The 19,130-nt window shown below is 44.0% G+C and overlaps 2 protein-coding genes across 3 annotated transcripts in view; both read right to left on the reverse strand.

Annotated features, from left to right (window-relative positions):
• Positions 1–2,792, reverse strand: part of TBC1D5 (TBC1 domain family member 5) — a 35,491-nt gene extending 32,699 nt beyond the window's left edge. Inside the window, exon 1 of one of the 2 annotated variants that reach the window (XM_077668734.1) lies at positions 2,329–2,792. In XM_077668734.1, coding sequence (XP_077524860.1) covers positions 2,329–2,347 — 19 coding nt within the window. In that variant the 5' untranslated portion in view covers positions 2,348–2,792. The remainder of the gene's footprint in view (positions 1–2,328) is intronic. The other variant, XM_077668733.1, reaches the window with a different exon arrangement.
• Positions 2,793–8,019: 5,227 nt separating this feature from the next.
• Positions 8,020–15,448, reverse strand: LOC144136434 (vacuolar protein sorting-associated protein 26C). The gene is made up of 8 exons (XM_077668747.1): positions 15,291–15,448; positions 13,679–13,972; positions 12,149–12,229; positions 11,761–11,835; positions 10,863–10,943; positions 9,929–10,025; positions 8,721–8,846; positions 8,020–8,131 (listed from the first exon to the last, which is right to left on the reverse strand). The coding sequence occupies exons 1-8, from the start codon at positions 15,342–15,344 to the stop codon at positions 8,049–8,051; spliced, it is 891 nt and encodes a 296-aa protein (XP_077524873.1). The 5' UTR covers positions 15,345–15,448; the 3' UTR covers positions 8,020–8,048.
• Positions 15,449–19,130: the final 3,682 nt, after the last annotated feature.

Genomic DNA, 19,130 nt, shown 5'->3' on the forward strand with positions numbered 1-19,130 from the left:
AAGATTCTTTTCACCAACTGTAAGAATCAGATGGGTAGATGATACGAAGAATTCTGAGGGGACAGGGTGTCTGTCCACAGGTGGTGCAGGATAGGGCTGATTGGAGAGCTATGGAAGAGGCCTCTGTCCCGCAGTGAGCAAAGCTCAGCTGATTACGCTGATTGTTGCTAACAGTCACCTTATCAGCACCTGCTTTAATTCTGCACCTTCATTTCATGTTCTTTAGCAAGCAATGAACCTATGAAGCAATTCCTTAACATTGCAGAACAATTACACTTTAAATTGGTGCTGTCTGATTCTGATGCTTTGTAGCTGATGTAACTGGTGCTGCTTTGAACATGCCATAAGGCAATTAGAGCCTCCGGTAGTTGTGTCTAACTACATCAGATCGACAACTACCGAGACTTTTTAGGGGTTGGAGCCAGTTCGTGAAGTAAATGTTTTTTCAAACTTCAGTTTGCAGTGGACGCATTGATGCTTCATAGTGTAACACCAATGTACAGCTGCAGCAGAAAAAAATTAGCACCAGTGATTGATGACTGGTGCGAAATAATCTCCAATCAAAGCGCAGCGGTTCACGGAAACGCCAATAACATGAATATCATGCCTTTCCCATTCCTTAGTCTTGTGGAAGGCTCAATGGAAGTCACTGCTTACAAATAATTCTTTCAATTCTCATTTTTTCCACCCAGCTGGTCACCAGTCACTTGTTAATCTTTTTCCACTGAAGCTGTACATGGCCTGTACATGAAAATTTGTAAATTATGAGCTGAGCTGTTTGCTTTATCTTTGCCAGTTGGCCTCAAGTTCAAAAAGTGAAGTAGGTTCTGAATTAGGAGTGAATTAAAGCAGTTTTTGTTCGAAATGATGACCATTCCCTTATTTTTGAACACAGTGATGAGCTCTGCATCCAGTCAAAAATTAAGCTACAAGAGCAAACCTCCTTAATTCTTCCCAGGCTTACAGAAGTGAAAAAAGTTAACTGCAAAAGTAACTGCAGGCAATCACAGCAGTAGCCAGCCTCTACTGAAATTGGAGCAGTTGTACTACAATTTTGGATCATTCGTTCTGATGGAGTAGCCGTAGTTAAGGTTAAGACTCATTGCGATTGCACCTTTTGTGCATGTCAGAACTGAGAGTAGACCCCCAGTGCTGCCGGGTGCCCACCAGTTTCAGGCACAAGCTTTCCCTTGACCTAGTGCTCGGCTTTTCTAGGGTGAAATGCTTGGAAAAAAAGTATTTGACCTACATTGTGTAAAGCAAAACATCTTGTGTCACGGTACCCTTTGCATAAGCTGCCCTTATGCCATAAAAATTCATCGCCACTATAACTGATAGAGGTAAACATCAAAATTGCAAGTATGTAAATGAAGTGCAATCTTAACATGACATGGAATTGGGATATGACCACATAATCAAAGTAGCAGTAATAGCATACATGAGTGATGTGTGAACTCTTCTATTAATTTGGCAGGCAAATAATCGTCTTTTCTGGCATGACTGACTCCTTTGGGACTTTCTGCCCTTTTTTTTATTACTGCTTTTTACTGCCCTGTAACATATTTATATTTTGCCTTCTTCGCGTACTTCTCTGCTTCAAGGATTTAGATATAAGTGCGAAGAAACAAATGTACATACGTCTGTAAGAAAAACCTCCCTCAATCAGCGTTAGCTCATATAACGCTTCTATAGTTCCCCCTCCCCTCCTTTGATTCAACACGCGCGCACACACACGCACGCGCACACACGCACGCACACACACGCATGCAAACATACAAACAAAGCCTCCGAGAAGGCTAAACCTGATTAGGGCACAAACAAAACTCTTTGGCTTGACAGCACCCAAAACACGCTAAAGTGTGCGTTGGAGGGCTCAGCCATATGCCTCACACAACAGGTCACGCAGTGGATGCAGTTAACGACTAGACCTACCGTACAGGTGTAATTTACACTGCGAGCTATTCGGCTCTTCGATACGTGCTACAGGGCGCTGAAATGCACAGGAAATAATCACCTCGTTCAGTAAAGAACATGGCACTTCGAGAGACAAATCTACTGATTAACTAACGAAAAGGTTTGGGTATACATAATTAGAACAGCCTGAGAAAGTTGCATTAAAGGAATCCGCAGTGCGCACCCACACTGGGCGGCGATAGTACGATGGACAACATCAGCGATAACATTGTGGAATTGAAATTTGCGCTGGACATTGTGGTTTCACATGCATTGCTTCCACAACTGATTTATCATTCGCGGCGCAATAAAGGAAGCGTATATAGCAAGTGCGTGCAACACACTCATCAAAAGAAAGTGTTGGCCAACACTTACCTAGTAAGCTGGTGTCCATTACTGTAATTATACTTGCTTATTCATCATCATAAATTTCAAATGCACACATATATAAACACTGCGCGACTTCAGCTTCAAGCGTCACTGGCACGGCCTAAGCTGTATGAATCAGCAGGTCACTAGCTGTCGACTCCAGTAATGAGGGCTTTCCTCACGCCGCATGGTTTGTACACAAAAACAGTCCAGTGATAGCCGTCGCCGTGGTCACGTGATCGTCCAGAGAGCGTACCGTGACTTATTCGAGTTCACATGCAGAACCCATCAAAAGGCGAAGGTGGCACGACAATGCTAAACGAAGCAATGTGGCAAGGTTCATGACACCAGTAGCACAGCCACGACGAGTGACATCACAACACAAACACAACGCCAATCTACGGATGCAGCACGGCAGCAGGGAAGCCGAACGGAAGTTCACTGGTATCCCACTCCCGCAGCATACCGAAAGCGTCGAAAGCGTAACGGATGTTGTTAAAGTGGCAGGAGAGGATAGGCGGTGCAGTAATTAGCAAGTTCTGAATTGCGACGTACTTTCTGCATTGAACTTTGAAAAATGTAGGTCACAAAAGAATTTTGCAGCCGCTCTGCTTCATACATCAATGACGTTACACATCGCTCATCGCGCGCGGTTTTTAAAAAAATGGCCTGGCTAGGATGCGAAGCATAATAGATTTGGTGACACTTGGTTATACTTGGTAATGCTTGGATACACTTGGTTTATGCTTGGTAATGCTTGGATATACTTGGTAATATCTAAGTATTGCATAGATTAAAGAATGACAACACATGTGTTACTCTGTTTCATCCTTTATTTTCAAACCTATAAATACGCTCTGATGATCTGTAAAGTAGGGACTTTTCGTTTGTACATCACTGATTTCATATTTTCTTCCCACATTTCTATGCAGGATCAAGTCCAAGCTGCTTCCCCAATGGGTCGTAGAGTTCGGTTGTAGTGAACACAGGTCGAGGGAGTACCTGGCTTCGAGGGCTTCTATGAATGCTGCATCTCTCTTTGGATCTTTGTTGAAATCCCCCGTGCAAATCAGCATTCTCTTGTCAGTCCGTTCAGGCAGTCCATTCACCAAGATATTAATGGCGTCTTCATTCCCGGCCACAACTAACTCCAAGGCTGGAATCTCTATACACAATGCTTCTCCTCGTTCCATTGGCACCGGAGGTGTCACAACGGTAGCCTGAAGAGGTTTCCTCACATATATGGCCACTCCGGCATTCCTGGTATGAATGTATGTTCTTCACGACATTCTGTCTCACGTTGTGCAACATCGGCATCGGTGAGAAGTTGTTGCGTCTGTAGTAGAGATCTTTCTTTGGCACGCCGTTTCCTACGTTTCTCGTTTTGCTTCTCTCTGGTCGCACGCTCCTTTTCAAGCCGCTGCTGTCGCTGTTCGGGAGTTTCTTGAGCACGCATCTGCCGTTTGGTTGCGTTTCGGCGCTCCGAACTGGTAGAAGCACTGTCGGGCAAACTCATAACTTCTTCCTTTACCGTTGTTTCCGTAGAGGAACGTTGTCGTCGAGCTGCATACTGGGCACGACGCTTGGCGAGTCGTTCTTCTCGTTCTTCATCAGTCTCGGTGGCTCGCTGAAGCTTACGCTTTTCATTCCGCCGAGCTTCCCTGTCTGTAGGCGGCATCTCGCTGTATGACTGCCTCGGCGTGAGGAGCGGGGCTCTTTTATATATACAATGCCGCGACGACAATCGCCCCCTAGCGGGAGGAGCGGGAGTTAGCCTTGGTGGTCGCGGCCGCGCGAGTTGAGCCCCGTCTCTCCTCAGCTGGCGTGACGTCAGACCACGTGCTCGGCTGCAGCGCCCCTAGCGGGAGGAGCGGGAGTTAGCCTTGGTGGTCGCGGCCGCGCGAGTTGAGCCCCGTCTCTCCTCAGCTGTCGTGACGTCAGACCACGCGCTTGGCTGCAGCGCCCCTAGCGGGAGGAGCAGGAGTTAGGCTATGACGTCACACCAAGCGTGTCATTAAAGGTCAATGGTGGTCGCGGCCGCGCCAGGCTGGGCTATGGTTGAGCTAAGTAGTGTCCCTATTATGCTTCGCATAAAAGTGCGCAAGTCGACCTGTTCACCCTTCAGTAACGCGAGCAATTACAGTGATTAGGAAGAACAGTACCTGCAAAATGGCTTGGGCTGGGAAAGTACTGTTCAGGCGCTGGCGCTGATGAACAAGAAAGGTACGGACACTTCTAAAATGCCGAAGAGAAGATAGGGGGAAGTAAAAATGAAATGAATAATGGCTTTTGGGGAAAGGAAATGGCGCAGTATCTGTCTCACATATTGGGAAGGGATAAAAGATGGAGTGAAAGAAGAAAGGAAGAAAGAGGTGCTGTAGTGGAGGGCTCCGGAATTATTCCGACCACCTGGGGATCTTTAACATGCACTGACATCGCACAGCACATGGGCGCCTTTTGCGTTCTCGCCTCCATGAAACGCGGTCTCGTTGCTCGGAAATGAGCGCCACGCAGATGAATTTAGTGTTTTGTTCCATACAGCTGAACAGCTTATACGCACATTAACAGACAAAGCCAGGACAGCGTCATGAAATGACAACACTCAACTTGTAGTGGGAATACTTTAACCCTTTCTAAAGCTCAAGCTACATGCATGTACCATGCATAGAAATGGAAAAATTGCACTCAGAATGCTTCTAGGAATTGAATATCACTTTCTAGCCGTTTCGGCTACTGGCTTTGCAAAAAAAAAAAAAAGGCGTGCTATGCACCTAGCTTCGTAAAAAAGGCCTCACATGTATCCTTACCTCAGTCTTTTGGGCGCAGTGTCATGAGAAAAAAGCTCTACAATTTTCCAAACATTTTTTTCCTTGCCAGGATGGGGTACACCCGCACTTATAAAAATGCACAGAACACCAAGGAGACCTATTATTGAAATATAAAAGCACAGTGAATGGCTTGCTTGGTAATTCGGTAGTATTCTGCAAGCAAAAATATGGTTAACATAGGTATATCGTTTTCCGTGTACAGGCACTTGAAGCAAATTGGACACATGTGTCCCCCTGCTGCGCAAAGAGTTAAGACATTGCAAGAAAAAGCTTTATTGAAAGCAAGGGGAAAGGATGACAGACACATGCGAGGTTCGACTCGCGGGTCCTGTCAGGCGACAATTGGGGCTGTGCTGGGGGACAAAAGAAAATTTCGATAGAAGCGAAATGCTAGAGACCAGTATACTGTGCTATGTCAGAGCACGTTAAAGAACCCCAGGTGGTCTAAATCATCCGGAGTCCTCCACTATGGCGTCCCTCTTAGCCTCAGTCACATTGGGGCATGAAACCTCATAATACATAAAACAAATTATTTCAACGGATTCGATGACCACTTGTATGTCCACATCTCACCTGGACACTGGACATGGATGCCGTACAAGTCCTCTGAGATCTGTGCAATGAGGGAATAATCTATTCAGTCAAAATAAATGTACATAGTATGTAGCAGGTGCCGGCTGAACCCCTCTGCACTCACCTGTAGAGTTTCGAGGGAATATAAAAAAATACAGGGGCAGATGTATAGGCTGCATTGCTGTTTGCTGCTGCCTGTAGGATGTGCAGCAGCTCGCTTTTAAGGTACCATGATACAGCAAGTTTGTTTCCATAGTAGAGGTGATGATATAGGGCTGTGAAGGTACTTCTTTTTAACCTTCGGCCTGCTGACCCTCCCCAAACTTTTTTCCTGCCTTATGCTACTTGTCCTGTGTTGACTGCTATCTATAACTTGGTTGCAGGTACTTGTTCAGCAACCTCTGCAACTGCAACAGGTCACCCACTGAGGAGGCATCGAAAACAAGGGCGACTTCTGCATATCTGCACCAAGGAAAGCCGGCCTGCACCAGCTATCAGCACAGAAATACCACAGTCGATGGTGCTTTGGACAGCTACTGGAACATCACATCATGCTGTGGTAACAGTGCACAGTTCCTTGATGCCATCTACACACTTAGCCAGTTTGGTGCGCCTTGAGTGACAGGGCATAAGTCTCCACCAATGCAACACGCACCACTATTGCATTGTCTGGAAGCTAGCAGTCAAATATTTCCTCAAGTGATCACGCAGTCGTGTCTCATCAAGTGAGCCCAAAAGATATCAATGCCAAATAGAAGACTGTTGTGCACTTCAGACATGCTTAATTCAAATCAGTTGCAAATCTCGTTTCCGAAGAATTTATAGCAACCGGAATTTTCATCTTCCACTACGAACAGGCTGAGACCAGCCTTCTCTATAATGCTGAAAAGATACTGTTAGGACTGCAAAGTGCACAATGCATGGCATTCAGATATGCCTAGAGTCTAGCAAGGACAGAGAAATACCTTGAGAATTTTAGTACTTGGGCACATTTAACCATGTACAATAATAATAAATACTAAAATAAAAAGAAAACTGATTTTCATTGCAGTCTTAGCATGCGGCTATCAATAAAAAAATGCGGCCTAATTCTGAGTGTACATAACACTAAGTTAATCGTTTAATCTCAAGCAAGGCTGCCCGGATGCAAAGAAGAAAAGGAAGAAAAAGAGAATGAGCAAAAAAAAGGAAGAGGGAAAAGAAGGAAAATGGCCTTCCTAACCAAATTCTTAAAAAAAAAGAGATTGCACAAGAAGTTGGCACACTCCCAAATATTCCAAAGGACCTCCCAAATTTTGGAAGTAAGCCCACCCCAGAAAATGGATTAAGGTGGATTAGTGGATGGATTAAGTGGAAAGTTAGTCGGTGGATTAAAGCGGGTTAAAAAGGAAGAGTGTGTCTGGTTAGCATAATCCCATATAATAATTCAGTGGAAGGCACTCAAACATTCTAGTCCAAATTTTCAAATTTGTGGTACTGATGACTATGTCACGACACTCTCGACCAATCAGAGAGTTTCGTTACTGAGAAACCATAAGGTTTTTGCAAGAAACCTAAATGCTACCTCATTGAAAATCACAAAAGCATGTGATTTGTGTTGCTCTAGCGGAGACTGTGCTTGCACCCGTTTCTGTGTTTTGTATCTGGATGTTGGCAATGTGCCAAAATAAAAATGTGAGAAAACAAATCACAACATTATTGCCTTGAAACCTTCTTCTAAAGTCTTGAAAAAAACCTTCTAGCATGCTAGGAATTATTAGAAGTGAAGGATAGTTGTGAAGAAGGCGCAGGTAAGATCAGTACTTAGGGAGAAAACTGGCGCTGCACCAGTTTGTCCACCACAAATATGCTGGGTAGCATAAAATTAGTACCTGAATTGGCCTGTTTGCCAAGAAAAGGTTATTTCTCTGTAGAAATGACTTTTTCTTGAGGCAGACCTACAAGTCCTTGTGGTATGTGCCAAGATCAGAACTGCATTGTTTTGAGCAAGAAATTACAATCTTTTGGCTAGGACTGGATTTGTTTCCAGTTTGACACTTTTATTGGCATGCCATCACCACTTTGTTTGCCGATTGTTGTTTCCACCATCAAGACACGTACAAATGTTTTTATTGATTAAAGAATTAGTCTTATAAATTTGTTACTGCAGTTCTATTTCAACTGTTAAGGAACCAGGCAATTGGACACCAAGCTTTCCATCGTGTCAAAAAAAATTACGGTCCCTTGAAAATCAGCTGGCAGTCACTCTGGTGTCTGATAGAATCTTCTAGTAGAATCAGTCAAGACCCAATCCATCATCTGCTATTACAAACATGCTTTTTCATCTTAAAACCTTGTGAGCTTTATTGGGTAATTTTCTGTCATCAGGTGGTCATCTTCAAACACCACCACAATGTTGACTTCGAACTCTGTAAAGGTGAAAAAAAAAGAAAAACAAGCACAGGAATGAAAACATGGCAATCGGTTTATTTTGTATTGGCACATGAGTACAACAGGTGGACAAACAAGCACAGATAGAAGCAGACTCTCAAGTTGCACTATGCAGATCAGGACAACTTTTCCTTCAAGCACTGCCCTAATAAAAAATGCCCAAATTATGACTTCTATACTTCGTTTCTCGTTTCAACTGTTATTCTTATCCCCACAGACCTGCATCATACAAACAGATGACAAACGACAGTATCAGCTTCAGCAAGCAATGAATTCCGTCGCTTTTTCCATCAATGCTTTGCTTCATTAAAATTGGGAAAATGTGTGAACAGTATGCAATGCTAAAGTTTGCTTACTTGGGCACTGGCTACTGCAAGATGGGAGTTTCCTCTCTGAATGGCACAATCTACATAATAAATCTACAATCTACACAATACTATAGCAAACACAAAAACTTACTGTATGGTTTTACGTGTAACTGGCCCATTATATTCAGTGGTTTAATAAATGCTGAATGTGCTCTTGAGACAGGAACACAGGGACACTGGCAGGCAACAATGTACTCACCGATTTTGAAATTGTTGGTGATGAGCGTGGGGCAGGTGAACAGCCTTGGAAAGACCATGTAGATTGGGATGTCGATGCCCCGGCACACGTCACCCTCCCCAATCTGGATATTCTGGATCTCTGTGGCTGCATGCGCAAATCATGGCAAGTGTGCCCTTCTGTAAAGCAATGCTTTCCCACTGCTACAACCTGGTTGCCCTGTGATAAAGTGTTTTATTGGGAGCAATGACACGTTTCTACAGAGACATAATGAGTGCCAGGACGCATATCAAAGACTACTAGTACTAACAATTAGCATATGCTAATTATGATTATGCACAAGCTCAACATCCCAGTGACTGCAGTGTGGAACAATATCAACAGTCGTTAAAAATTCTGACTCTTCATATATTTATAAAACAATTACTAGTTACTGTCAATAGTAATATATACTAGGTACCATCGCGTGCACTAGAGAATAAGTTTGGCTTCTACCAGATAAAAATTTTTCTTTGTTATCGGCAAGTAAAAACAAATATCTCGAATTAAGTGCTACGTAGGTATATTCAATCATCTAACTGGCCACTGTTATCAGTCAGTTTTGGCACTTATTTTGTTGCTAATAATGAGCTGCACACTTTATATGTTGCTATGCATCTTTCTTAAGTAAAGGTAGGTTGAAACCATTTCATAGTACTACAGTTGATAATTCGATGCATGAAAATCACAGTAGACAAGCTAATCTGTAACCTAGAAGCAACAATACATTTCACCCACACTAGTGTCATGCTTATTGCAGTGACATGCTTCCCATTGACGTGCTGGAAGTACACCACTCGCCAGGCGTTGCTAGGCCTAGCCTGCTTCACATCGAAGCCACAGCAGACAGTTCTTTGGAACTAGCCGCTGCCTATCATGAAATACTGCAATAGGATGCTGAACTGGGGGAGTTGGAGTGGCTTCACAGTTAGAACTCAGCACAAAAAGACAATGACGCAAGGAAGAGCACACACATGAGCACTGTCTCACAACTAGTTTCTTTACTATGAACGGAATAAAATGTACAGTAGAATCTCGTTACAACGAACTTCACGGGACCGCCGAATTTGATTCGTTATTTTGAAATATCGTAGTACTGAAAAACCATTATTTTCATGTCAGTAATGCATCAGAAGGACTAAAATTACGTACAGCCTCCAAAGCACTGCCATCAAACTCGAGATACGTACCATCACGGGCATAGCCCTCAGCACAGCCACACGTCTCCACCCGCACCAGCTGGAGCTCAATGGACCGGATGGCTGAATCGCAGCTCTCCACTGACAACTGGTGGTAAGAAATGCATGTATAGTGAACATGAAGAATCAGGTGAAAATAAAAAGCTATTCTCTATGAAGAAATGGTATTCTCTACTTGTGCGCTCACATCAACAAGGAACCAGTGTACTAAGTGATGCCTCGTAACTCATAACTGTACAAAACTTCAGCAGCATGAAAAAAAAAATGAACAGACGATTACGATAGCTGGCAATGTTAAATTTTAGCAGAGCTCTTTACATGCCACCTGTCACCGATGGTAGGTGGCGTGCTAAGCTGCTAGCCACCTTCCAGAATATTCCCGTGGCAGTCACCTTCTGGCTGTCCATTCCTCCGCTCTCGCTGCGGCAGGTGGTATCCTGCTCTGTTACTACTTGCCAACATGCCACCTGTCACACGCCTACGCAAGCCACCTGTCAGGTGGCGTGTTACGCCGATTACGCCGATGACTACAGCTACGACAAGGAACATAGGAACAGGCATCTAAGAGCTGCACTCTAAAACAAGTTGCAAAATACACAGAAAATGCAAAGAAGACATTGCCCGCTTCACTGATTATGGAACTGTTATTCAGGCAACAAGGCTCAGAAAAACCTCGAAATACTAAACACACAGCTGCTTAGCTACTTTTGTTTCCTGCTGTATCAAATTAAAGTTTTGATCTATGACGTATTCTTTCGCCTCCAACCAATTAAAATTTTTTGCGGATCACATTATTGTTAGCATTTTCTGTACTGCTAGTAGGAAGAGTGAACAGAGTTCTAGAGGGCGCATTATTGTAATGAATAAGGGTCAACTCAGTTGCGTCTGCTGATGATAAAAAGATGTGAAGAAAGATGGCTCTCACCACTCCAGTGAAGGGCTTCGTGATGCAGCAGCAGGTACTGTCAATGCGTCCCTTGATCTGGAAACGAGGAACTCGGGAATGCTGCACAGTTGCATTCAACAATGCTTATCACCACCTGATCCTTTGAAATTTTTGATGAGGACCAAAGCAAAAAGAACGGCAGCAAAATACAGTTATTAACTTGGGCTCATTAATCTTCCCTGGACCACAAATTCTCGTTTAAACAATTTCAAACTATGCATGAGAGGCGGCCAAAATTGCTAATTATTACGTGAAGTAGTACACATTCAAAGCAGCTTTCCTTCAACTCGAAGCTTGCATTTAGCACTCATAATTGCTCCTAGTGTAATTTTCAAGGTGGAAAAATGATTTGGTTTTATGGGGGTTTAACGTCCCAACGTGACTCAGGCTATGAGGGACACCATAGTGAAAGGCTCCGGATACTTTGACCACCTGGGGTTCTTTACCGTGCACTGACATCGCATAGAACACGGGCCTCTAGCATTTCGCTTTCGGTGTGACCGCCGCGGCCAGGATCAAACCCGCGTCTTTCGGGTCGGCAGCCGAGCCCCATAACCACTGAGCCACCGCGGTGGCTGTGACAAAATGATGATTATTTAAGAAAATCTGCAGCTTAATATTAAGAAGATGCCTAAAGCCGGAACAGGGGCACAGTATATACCACAATGTGTAGGTTCAGAAGCCAGAAGAACACAAAAGAACATAAAAGAACACAAAAGAACAAAAAAGAGCATAAAATATGCACATGCTGACATGACTAATGCCACTAAAGGGCATTTTCAAGTCAAGCTTTGTCCGGCATTGGTTTGCGACTCTGCGTTCACAAGTTAACAGCATTCTTTGCCAGTCAGTGGGGCAAAACAGTTTCAACACTTACATCTCGGACATTCTGCAATGACTCTGGTGTGATATTGATGTTAACTGGCACTGGTGTAGCTTTCTCGGCACCCTCCTGCATAGAACCAAAATACATTACAGTAGAATATAACACAACATAATATGATAACATACACAGTTCAAAGCCACAGAGAAAGCAAAGACCACAAGAAGCATCATGGTGCAGTAAGCACTATCAGGTCGAACAGTGCCATGAAATTATTTGCTTTCGCACAATTACAGAAAAAAGGCAAGATCCACTAGCTTAGTACTTTATAGTATAGCTTCTTTGATTTATCATATTTATTTTTTTAACAGTAGCAACCTTTTCCTAGAAACATACAAAAAATTAAACAGGAAAGGCTGGGAGTAAGAGCAAGGATGCCAACCTGCAGCTCGACGATGAATTCAAGTGTCTTCTGGACGTCCTTGCTGAGCAGCGACCGTTTCATCTCACACCGTAACAGGTACTGCAAGGGAAAGGCTTCAAGTAGGCATACAACTCAAATGGAAGGCAAGTGAACTTGGTAACATATGTACACAGCAGCAATGAATTATTAATCGCCTGATAATGAATGCATACAAAACATTTACTGCTCGTGCGTTGTAAAACGGAAAAAATTACAATATCACCCCTAGGCTTCTCCCTTCACACTTTTAACCGCAGCTCAGTATGTGTGACTGCTCAAAATGACTGCATTAAATCTAGTTTCCCGAGAACCACTTGGAATGGAACATGCTACCAAACTCTGTTGTGACATGTTGATCACTTGGCAAATTTGTCGAAAAGCTGCACAGTGTTTGTCTCCCACATGATTTCCATCTCAGTGTTTAATTCTGTTTAAGTGGAGAACACTGTTTGCATGGAATTTAGTGGTGGTTTCACTGTGAAAACTAAGCATTTCAACAGAATTGCCTGTCTGGTTGGGTTTGATAACATAACAAGCTCTGACACGTCTTTAATTAAAGCGCTAGCCACAGCCTCCAGTCACCCCTGAAGAAGGAGCCGAGCCAGCTTTGAAACATGCATTTCAAATTAAAAGTTTTTTTGGAGACGTGTAAGAGCTTATTATGGTTTCAATGTTCGCTATACTTTCTTGTTGCTTTTCATGCCATGTTTGAATATCCACTGCTGCAAGAGCCCTTGATCACGGCTGACAGTATGAATAAATAAAATGAATAATAACTGCTTAACTCCTTCATTCGAACTCGAAATCAAACACACTTTGACCAAGCATATCAGGAGGAGATGCTCCTGACTCAACTACATGTTGGCATAGAAGAATATGCTGGTACATTAGTAAGTCCACAGGCTAATCCAAAAGTGCAGTGGTATAGTTGCACTAGTTGCAGTATCTGCAATCATGGATATAGAAAGCTCCAATTTTGCTGCTGTTGCATAAGCTGTTTCTTCAGGAAAAAACATATTGCAGTAAAAAACAAAACCATATGTTTTAAACTATCACCATCATCATCGTCCTGCTAAAATACATCTCAATATATTTTTGGTCATTAGCAAAAACAATGAAGCATTTTTGGTAGCTACTTTTCAGTGCAACCAATATGTAGCTCCAGCAACATCCAAGTTGCACTTACAACAGGTGATTTGTTTCAGAACAGGCACGCATTTGAGACTTTTAAGCACATAAGAGTAAGGAAATCAGGGGCTCATTACGATATACAGAGAGACGAAATCGCAGACCCATCTGCAGTGTTAGAGGACATAGAGCAAGGACTACAGCTGCTCAATTGAAAGGATTTTGATAGTGATGTATGTCTTGCTACCTTGCTAGCTAGTTTAGCAGTAGCTGAGTACTACATCCACTTCTGCCAACTAGCGGCCGCTTTGAGAGATGAGTCCCTTGAGAAATTCAACTTAGAAAATGGGCACAAGAGGCACAATGATAGCAACAGGGAACCTGGATGTTGATGAAGACCCCGTGGTAGGTCTCGTACAGAGTCCGGCCAGGCCGAGGTTTCAAGGGAAGCTCAAAGGGCAGCTCCGTGCGGCCAGCAGGCAGGCGGCCGGCCTTGGCAATCTCAAGTGAGTAGCCAATGAGTTGCACAGGCTTGGCAGATGAGTAGAAGGCCTCGAAGATGCCTACGTTCTTGGCACTGAGCTGCATGCTGGCACTGCCTTCCAGCCACAGCGTGAGGCCTTCATGCTTGATCTCAGTTTTGCTCTCTACCACCACCACACCAGCCACAATCTCCTGGAGTAAAGGCAAGTGTCAACTTTATCACAATACAGGCATGAAGCATGACGACAAGACTCACAGACACATTGTTTGCGTGAGTTCGAACACATACAAAACATGAACAAAAGCAGAAGGCAACACAGGGAGCAGCCCACTAAAGATCACATTGTGTTCTAATTACACATGAAATTAGTAAGAATAAAAGGTCAACAGATCACTTGGCGCTTGAACTGAGAAGGCTTTCCACTGCCACTTTACTGAACCACAGTAACTGCTATCCTGATGATCGACAGATTCACAAGACTGTTTTCAGGCTTGTGCGTGAAATTGAAAGTTAATTCACTAGCCAAAAAAAATCATCAAAAACATGACAGATAAGGTATTAACAATCTAAAATGTCGCATGTCATACAAACAGCTTTGTAGAACTGATGCGGACAAGATTTTAAAAGCATAATAACTCGAAGAATAATCAGTTAAACTTCTAGACACACTTTTTACTATATGTCTTGGCTAGACTTTTCTCTTATCTGTTCTTTAAATACCTACATAAGTAGAATAGAATAGGTAATTGTCAGTGCCATGTTTTCATGATCCTTTGTTCATATACCGCATATACAGGTTACACATATTAACAGCATGACGATCACATATTGCCCACCCGCTGGCACTTGCGGTCGTTGTGTTGGCATCCAGGCATTTACGCAACAAGAGTTAAGTCCTCCGCAACAATAAAAAACAATGCCAGTGCCACTGCGTTTCCACTCCGTTTTAACGCACTTGTTGCACACTGACGGGGCATGCACACAGAAGTGGTTTCTTAACAACTGGTGCACGCGGGAGGAAATCCCCGACACCAATCATGTTCCCGTTGCCTGGACTCTCTTTTCTTTCGGAAGCCGGGCCATAAACAACTCTAGAATGCAGAATAAAAATATATCAAATGCAGAGCAGTCATAAAGCTGGAAATGAAACCTGAATTTCCTAACTCTGAGGCTCGACCAATAAAGCACAGGACCTATTTTTAACATTAAATTCAAAAATACGCTAGCTCCCTGGAAAACCGCGAACGATATGATCTTCTACGTAAGACCATGCAGAGAGCTAGCGTATATAATAGATACATCTCAATACGTCTTGGAACGCTTTCAGTAATTGTGTCCCTAAAATCGCGTCGCACATGCACTTGACGACGGATAGACGTTCCTGTAGCACTTTTTCGAGAACGCGGCGGACGATCACAACTGCGCGATAACTAAGTAGGGGTTCAAGAGGCAGAAGGGCGAGGCCGAGATCCTGCAGCAAACAGTTGAGAAAATTCTGTGCTCACTTACACCTTCGTGATACACTTTGTTCACTTTCTTCAACCGAATATCCAACGTAGTCATGGTCGCAGAAGTTGCAGTTCTGCGGTTTCGCTCTGTGGGCGTACTACACACCGACACCTGGCTAAATCCTGGCTCGACGCTGGCTGTGCTTGACTTACAGCGGCTTACATTGACAATGTGCAGGATTTTGTTTCGAACGCAGTTTTACGTGTCCTTTTCTTGTGTAACAAAAAAACAATAATCACATTTATTTATGCGCACAGCTTAATACTCAACATTTGATTTTTAAACTATAAAGTAGTCGATGGTAAAACAGCGCGTAAAAATACGGGACACAGAAGGAACACCGGACGACCCGAGCGCTATCAACTACAACGTTTATGGGCTCCGTGCGCTGGTATGGTGGCGCTAGCAGCGACCACATCGCCAGCGCCGCCTCGTGGCACTCGCCGCGTTAACCGGACGCTCAGTCACGGCCGGTCTCTCGAAGGGAGAGAGCGCGCGCCCACCTCGAGACTGGCCGTGGTGGCCCTGCGCCTTCCTCCATGCCCAATGCGTTAGCGCCAGCCCGGCCGCATAGCAGACGCGCACTGACCGCGATGCCATTCTAAGTCAACGCCATCTTCTTTGCGGATTTCAACGCATTGAAAGCCTTGACGCCACTACTGCTGCATTTCGTTTTTGGGCTGATCACCGATTCCGAGCAACCATGATTGTGTTGCAGCCCCGACGGCACTGCAATATCTGGCAGCGCAGTTGAGCTTATTGAGATTAATTAAGTACCTTTACAGTTTGAGAAACAAGGCTCTGACCCAAATAATGAAATCAGCTATGTAATTTACATCCACTGTGACATCGACTATGTGAATGGTCGGCTAGAAATGCGAAAAACGCAAACTTACTACACATAAATATGAGATGATAGTGCTCTACATCCTGCACGATTGACCCTGCTTTACTTTATATATTCCCTCAGAGGAGCATAGCTCTAAGCATACAAAAAGGCGATGGGTTTCTTGGTAAGTATCTTCCACAGTTAGAGCAGTTTCATTTCAGGAATTTCATGAAGGCACCAATTACATGAATTGTTTTGGTCGTATTTCTCTTTTGGTAAATACTTAACTATAGAAAGGCCGCCGCGGTGGCTCGGCGGTTATGGTGCTCAGCTGCTGACCCAAATGACTCGTGTTCGATCCTGGTTGCGGCGGTCGCATTTCGGTGAAGGCAAAATTCTAGAGGCCCGCGTACTGCGCGATGTCAGTGCACGTTAAAGAACTCCAAGTAGTTGCAATTATCTAGAACCTCCTACTATGGCGCCCCTTATAGTCTTCGTTGCATTGGGACGATAAACCTAATTAAAATCAAAAGATTAATTCCCGAAATTAAGGGTTTAGTGATGTTGTGAAATCCAAGAAATATATAGAGAAATTTGAACCACTCTCTATTTTTCTTTTTATTCGTCTAGAACAGGATTTGAGATCTCATAAATGCAACAAATAAAGATACAAAATTTTAAACCACTGAAGGAAATAAAATGATGCAAATAAATACACAAAAGCTTAGGTGAAACAATGTGAAAAACGACATAAGCACCCTCAAAAGTACGACGTCGCTCCCACTGCATACACACACGCTCGAAAAAAAAAACTAGAAACAAAATTGACACGCTGAACCACAGATGAGCATAACAATCGAAGACTTAAACTTCAGATGTTAGCTCCAAGAACTTCACCGTAAGCCATTTCCTGTGACTGACTGAACGCATTCCTTCACTCTACATAAAGACATAAACCAGCTCCTACCAATGATGTCACGTTCGAAACACCCCAGTCAATGTAAACCGTTTCCCAGTTCACTCCCATGAATTTAATTCCACAGTGCACTCATTTCCAGCATACCCTCTGTGCATGAGCGAGCATGCACGATGTCCAGGAAAAGCGTTTAAATATATTCGGTACTTTGACTGCAGTGTTTTTATAGCTGTTATGACATTGAGTAAACACAGCAGTAAGTAGAGCACCCATAATTATCCAAATTTGTTCTCGCCTTCGGACGAAACACCTCACCGCTCGCCTCGCTCACTGCAAACTGAACCAGAGATCTGCTTTGGCTGCGTCCGCCTTTCGCCACCGCTGTTAACCAGGTGGCGCCACTCGCGCACGCCAAACTGCAACGCACGGAGCCCATAGATATTGATCAACTGCTTATTTCTTGCCGTTGCCACGTATAAATATATAAATACACACAGGAACCGCCAGCGTGAAATTGAAAGGAGCAATCAGGCCAACTGACACGCGGTTACAACTCAGCCTTTCGTTGGTTGCCATCAATCTGGAAAGTGATGCCACGCTCATGTGCAATATTGAATATTCATAGCCTCGATAATCTTCCTAACCTGCTCGTCTTTGTGGCGGTTGATAATTTGACACCATTCAAACAAGAAAACGCAAGGTTTTGGATTGCACTGTTGCCTAGATTGGTTTATGGTGGGTTTACCGTCCCAAAGCGACTCAGGCTATGAGGGACGCCGTAGTGAAGGGCTCTGGAAATTTCGACCACCTGGGTTTCTTTAACGTGTACTAACATCGCACACACACGGGCCTCTAGAATTTCGCCTATATCGAAATTCGACCGCCGCGGCCGAGGTTGAACCCGCGTCTTTCGTGTCAGCAGCCGAGCGCCTAAGTACTGAGCCACCGCAGCGGCGGGCCTAGATTGGGTACCGTATTGAAGGCAGTGCAGGCTTAGGCGGCCCTGTTTGCTCTCATTAATATTGTACTCACATTCCTTTAACCTGCTGTTCACGAATCTGCCTATCTGCTCATATACTCATGGCCACAGCCAACGGTACGCGGTAAACAACACCCCCACCACAAGTGACAAATATCATTTCTCATGGTCAATTTTACACGTTTTTTTTTCTCTTGGTTAGCGCACGCACGGAGAGTGCTAGCATTTTTTTTTTCGGGGGCCTGGCGCTCCCGTTCCCCTGTGGCCGCGGCCACATGCCAGCCTGTGTGAAAAAGGTAAGCCTCCTATTCCCACCTGCTGCTTTGGAAAGCTTCGCGATTGCTCGCACCACGAATGACGTTTGCTGTTGCTGCAAGACAGAGAAACGATAGAACATATTCTTATCCAGTTTAAGACCCTCCAACCCTCAGTGCACAATGCCACCGCAAGAATCCGGGAAGCACTAGGGCTTCTGAACAGCCAGAATATGCTCGATAACAAGTAAGAAGCGATTAGAGGACTGGTTACAACAGAAGTATAGCCTCCTCAGAACTTATGGATTTTGTTTTAAGAGTGTATATGAACATTTTACATTTCAGGATTGAACAATTTTTCTTAAACGCGTATTTTTAGATCAATGAAGCATTCGTCTAGCCTGAACAGAAATCGCTAGGAAAGGTCAAGCGCAGTATTCAAAAATAAAAATAGGCCAGAACACTATAAGGTGGGCTTGAGCCATAGATGTTTCTTAATATTTAGAAATCCTATGGCTTGAGCATCTGTCTTGTACGCGGAAAGAGCGGATTTCTATCCCCAGTGGCGCCGGTTGTTGTTTGAAATTATATTTAGAACTAAGTGAAGAAGATTTACAGGCAGATATGGATGCAGAGGTTTTCAGGGTGAGTGATGCCCAACATTCGGCGCAGACCATTGCTGTCGATGCTGAACCGATTGTCCTCCAGATGATTCATACAGAAGTTTTCTGCTGGGGCGAAGGAAGAGCTAGCGCTGCGCCGCTGCATCGGCTTGACTTGCTGAATTTCTTTTGTTGAGATCACCAGAAATCGGAGTCTGTCTCTCACCAAGACCTTCCACCCTGTCCACCAGGGTGAATTG

This window comes from Amblyomma americanum, chromosome 6, assembly GCF_052857255.1.
Source record: "Amblyomma americanum isolate KBUSLIRL-KWMA chromosome 6, ASM5285725v1, whole genome shotgun sequence".
Taxonomy (NCBI): domain Eukaryota; kingdom Metazoa; phylum Arthropoda; class Arachnida; order Ixodida; family Ixodidae; genus Amblyomma; species Amblyomma americanum.

What these genes read in the sequence shown, in the direction of transcription:
- LOC144136434 (XM_077668747.1), bottom strand. Translation starts at nt 15,344, where the DNA reads ATGACTACGTTGGATATTCGGTTGAAGAAAGTGAACAAAGTGTATCAC. An exon ending in ACAAAGTGTATCACGAAGGT is followed by an intron (nt 13,973 to 15,290) that starts GTAAGTGAGCAC and finishes CCTTTACTCCAG; the next exon opens with GAGATTGTGGCTGGTGTGGT. An exon ending in CGAAGCCCTTCACTGGAGTG is followed by an intron (nt 10,026 to 10,862) that starts GTGAGAGCCATC and finishes TCTTACCACCAG; the next exon opens with TTGTCAGTGGAGAGCTGCGA.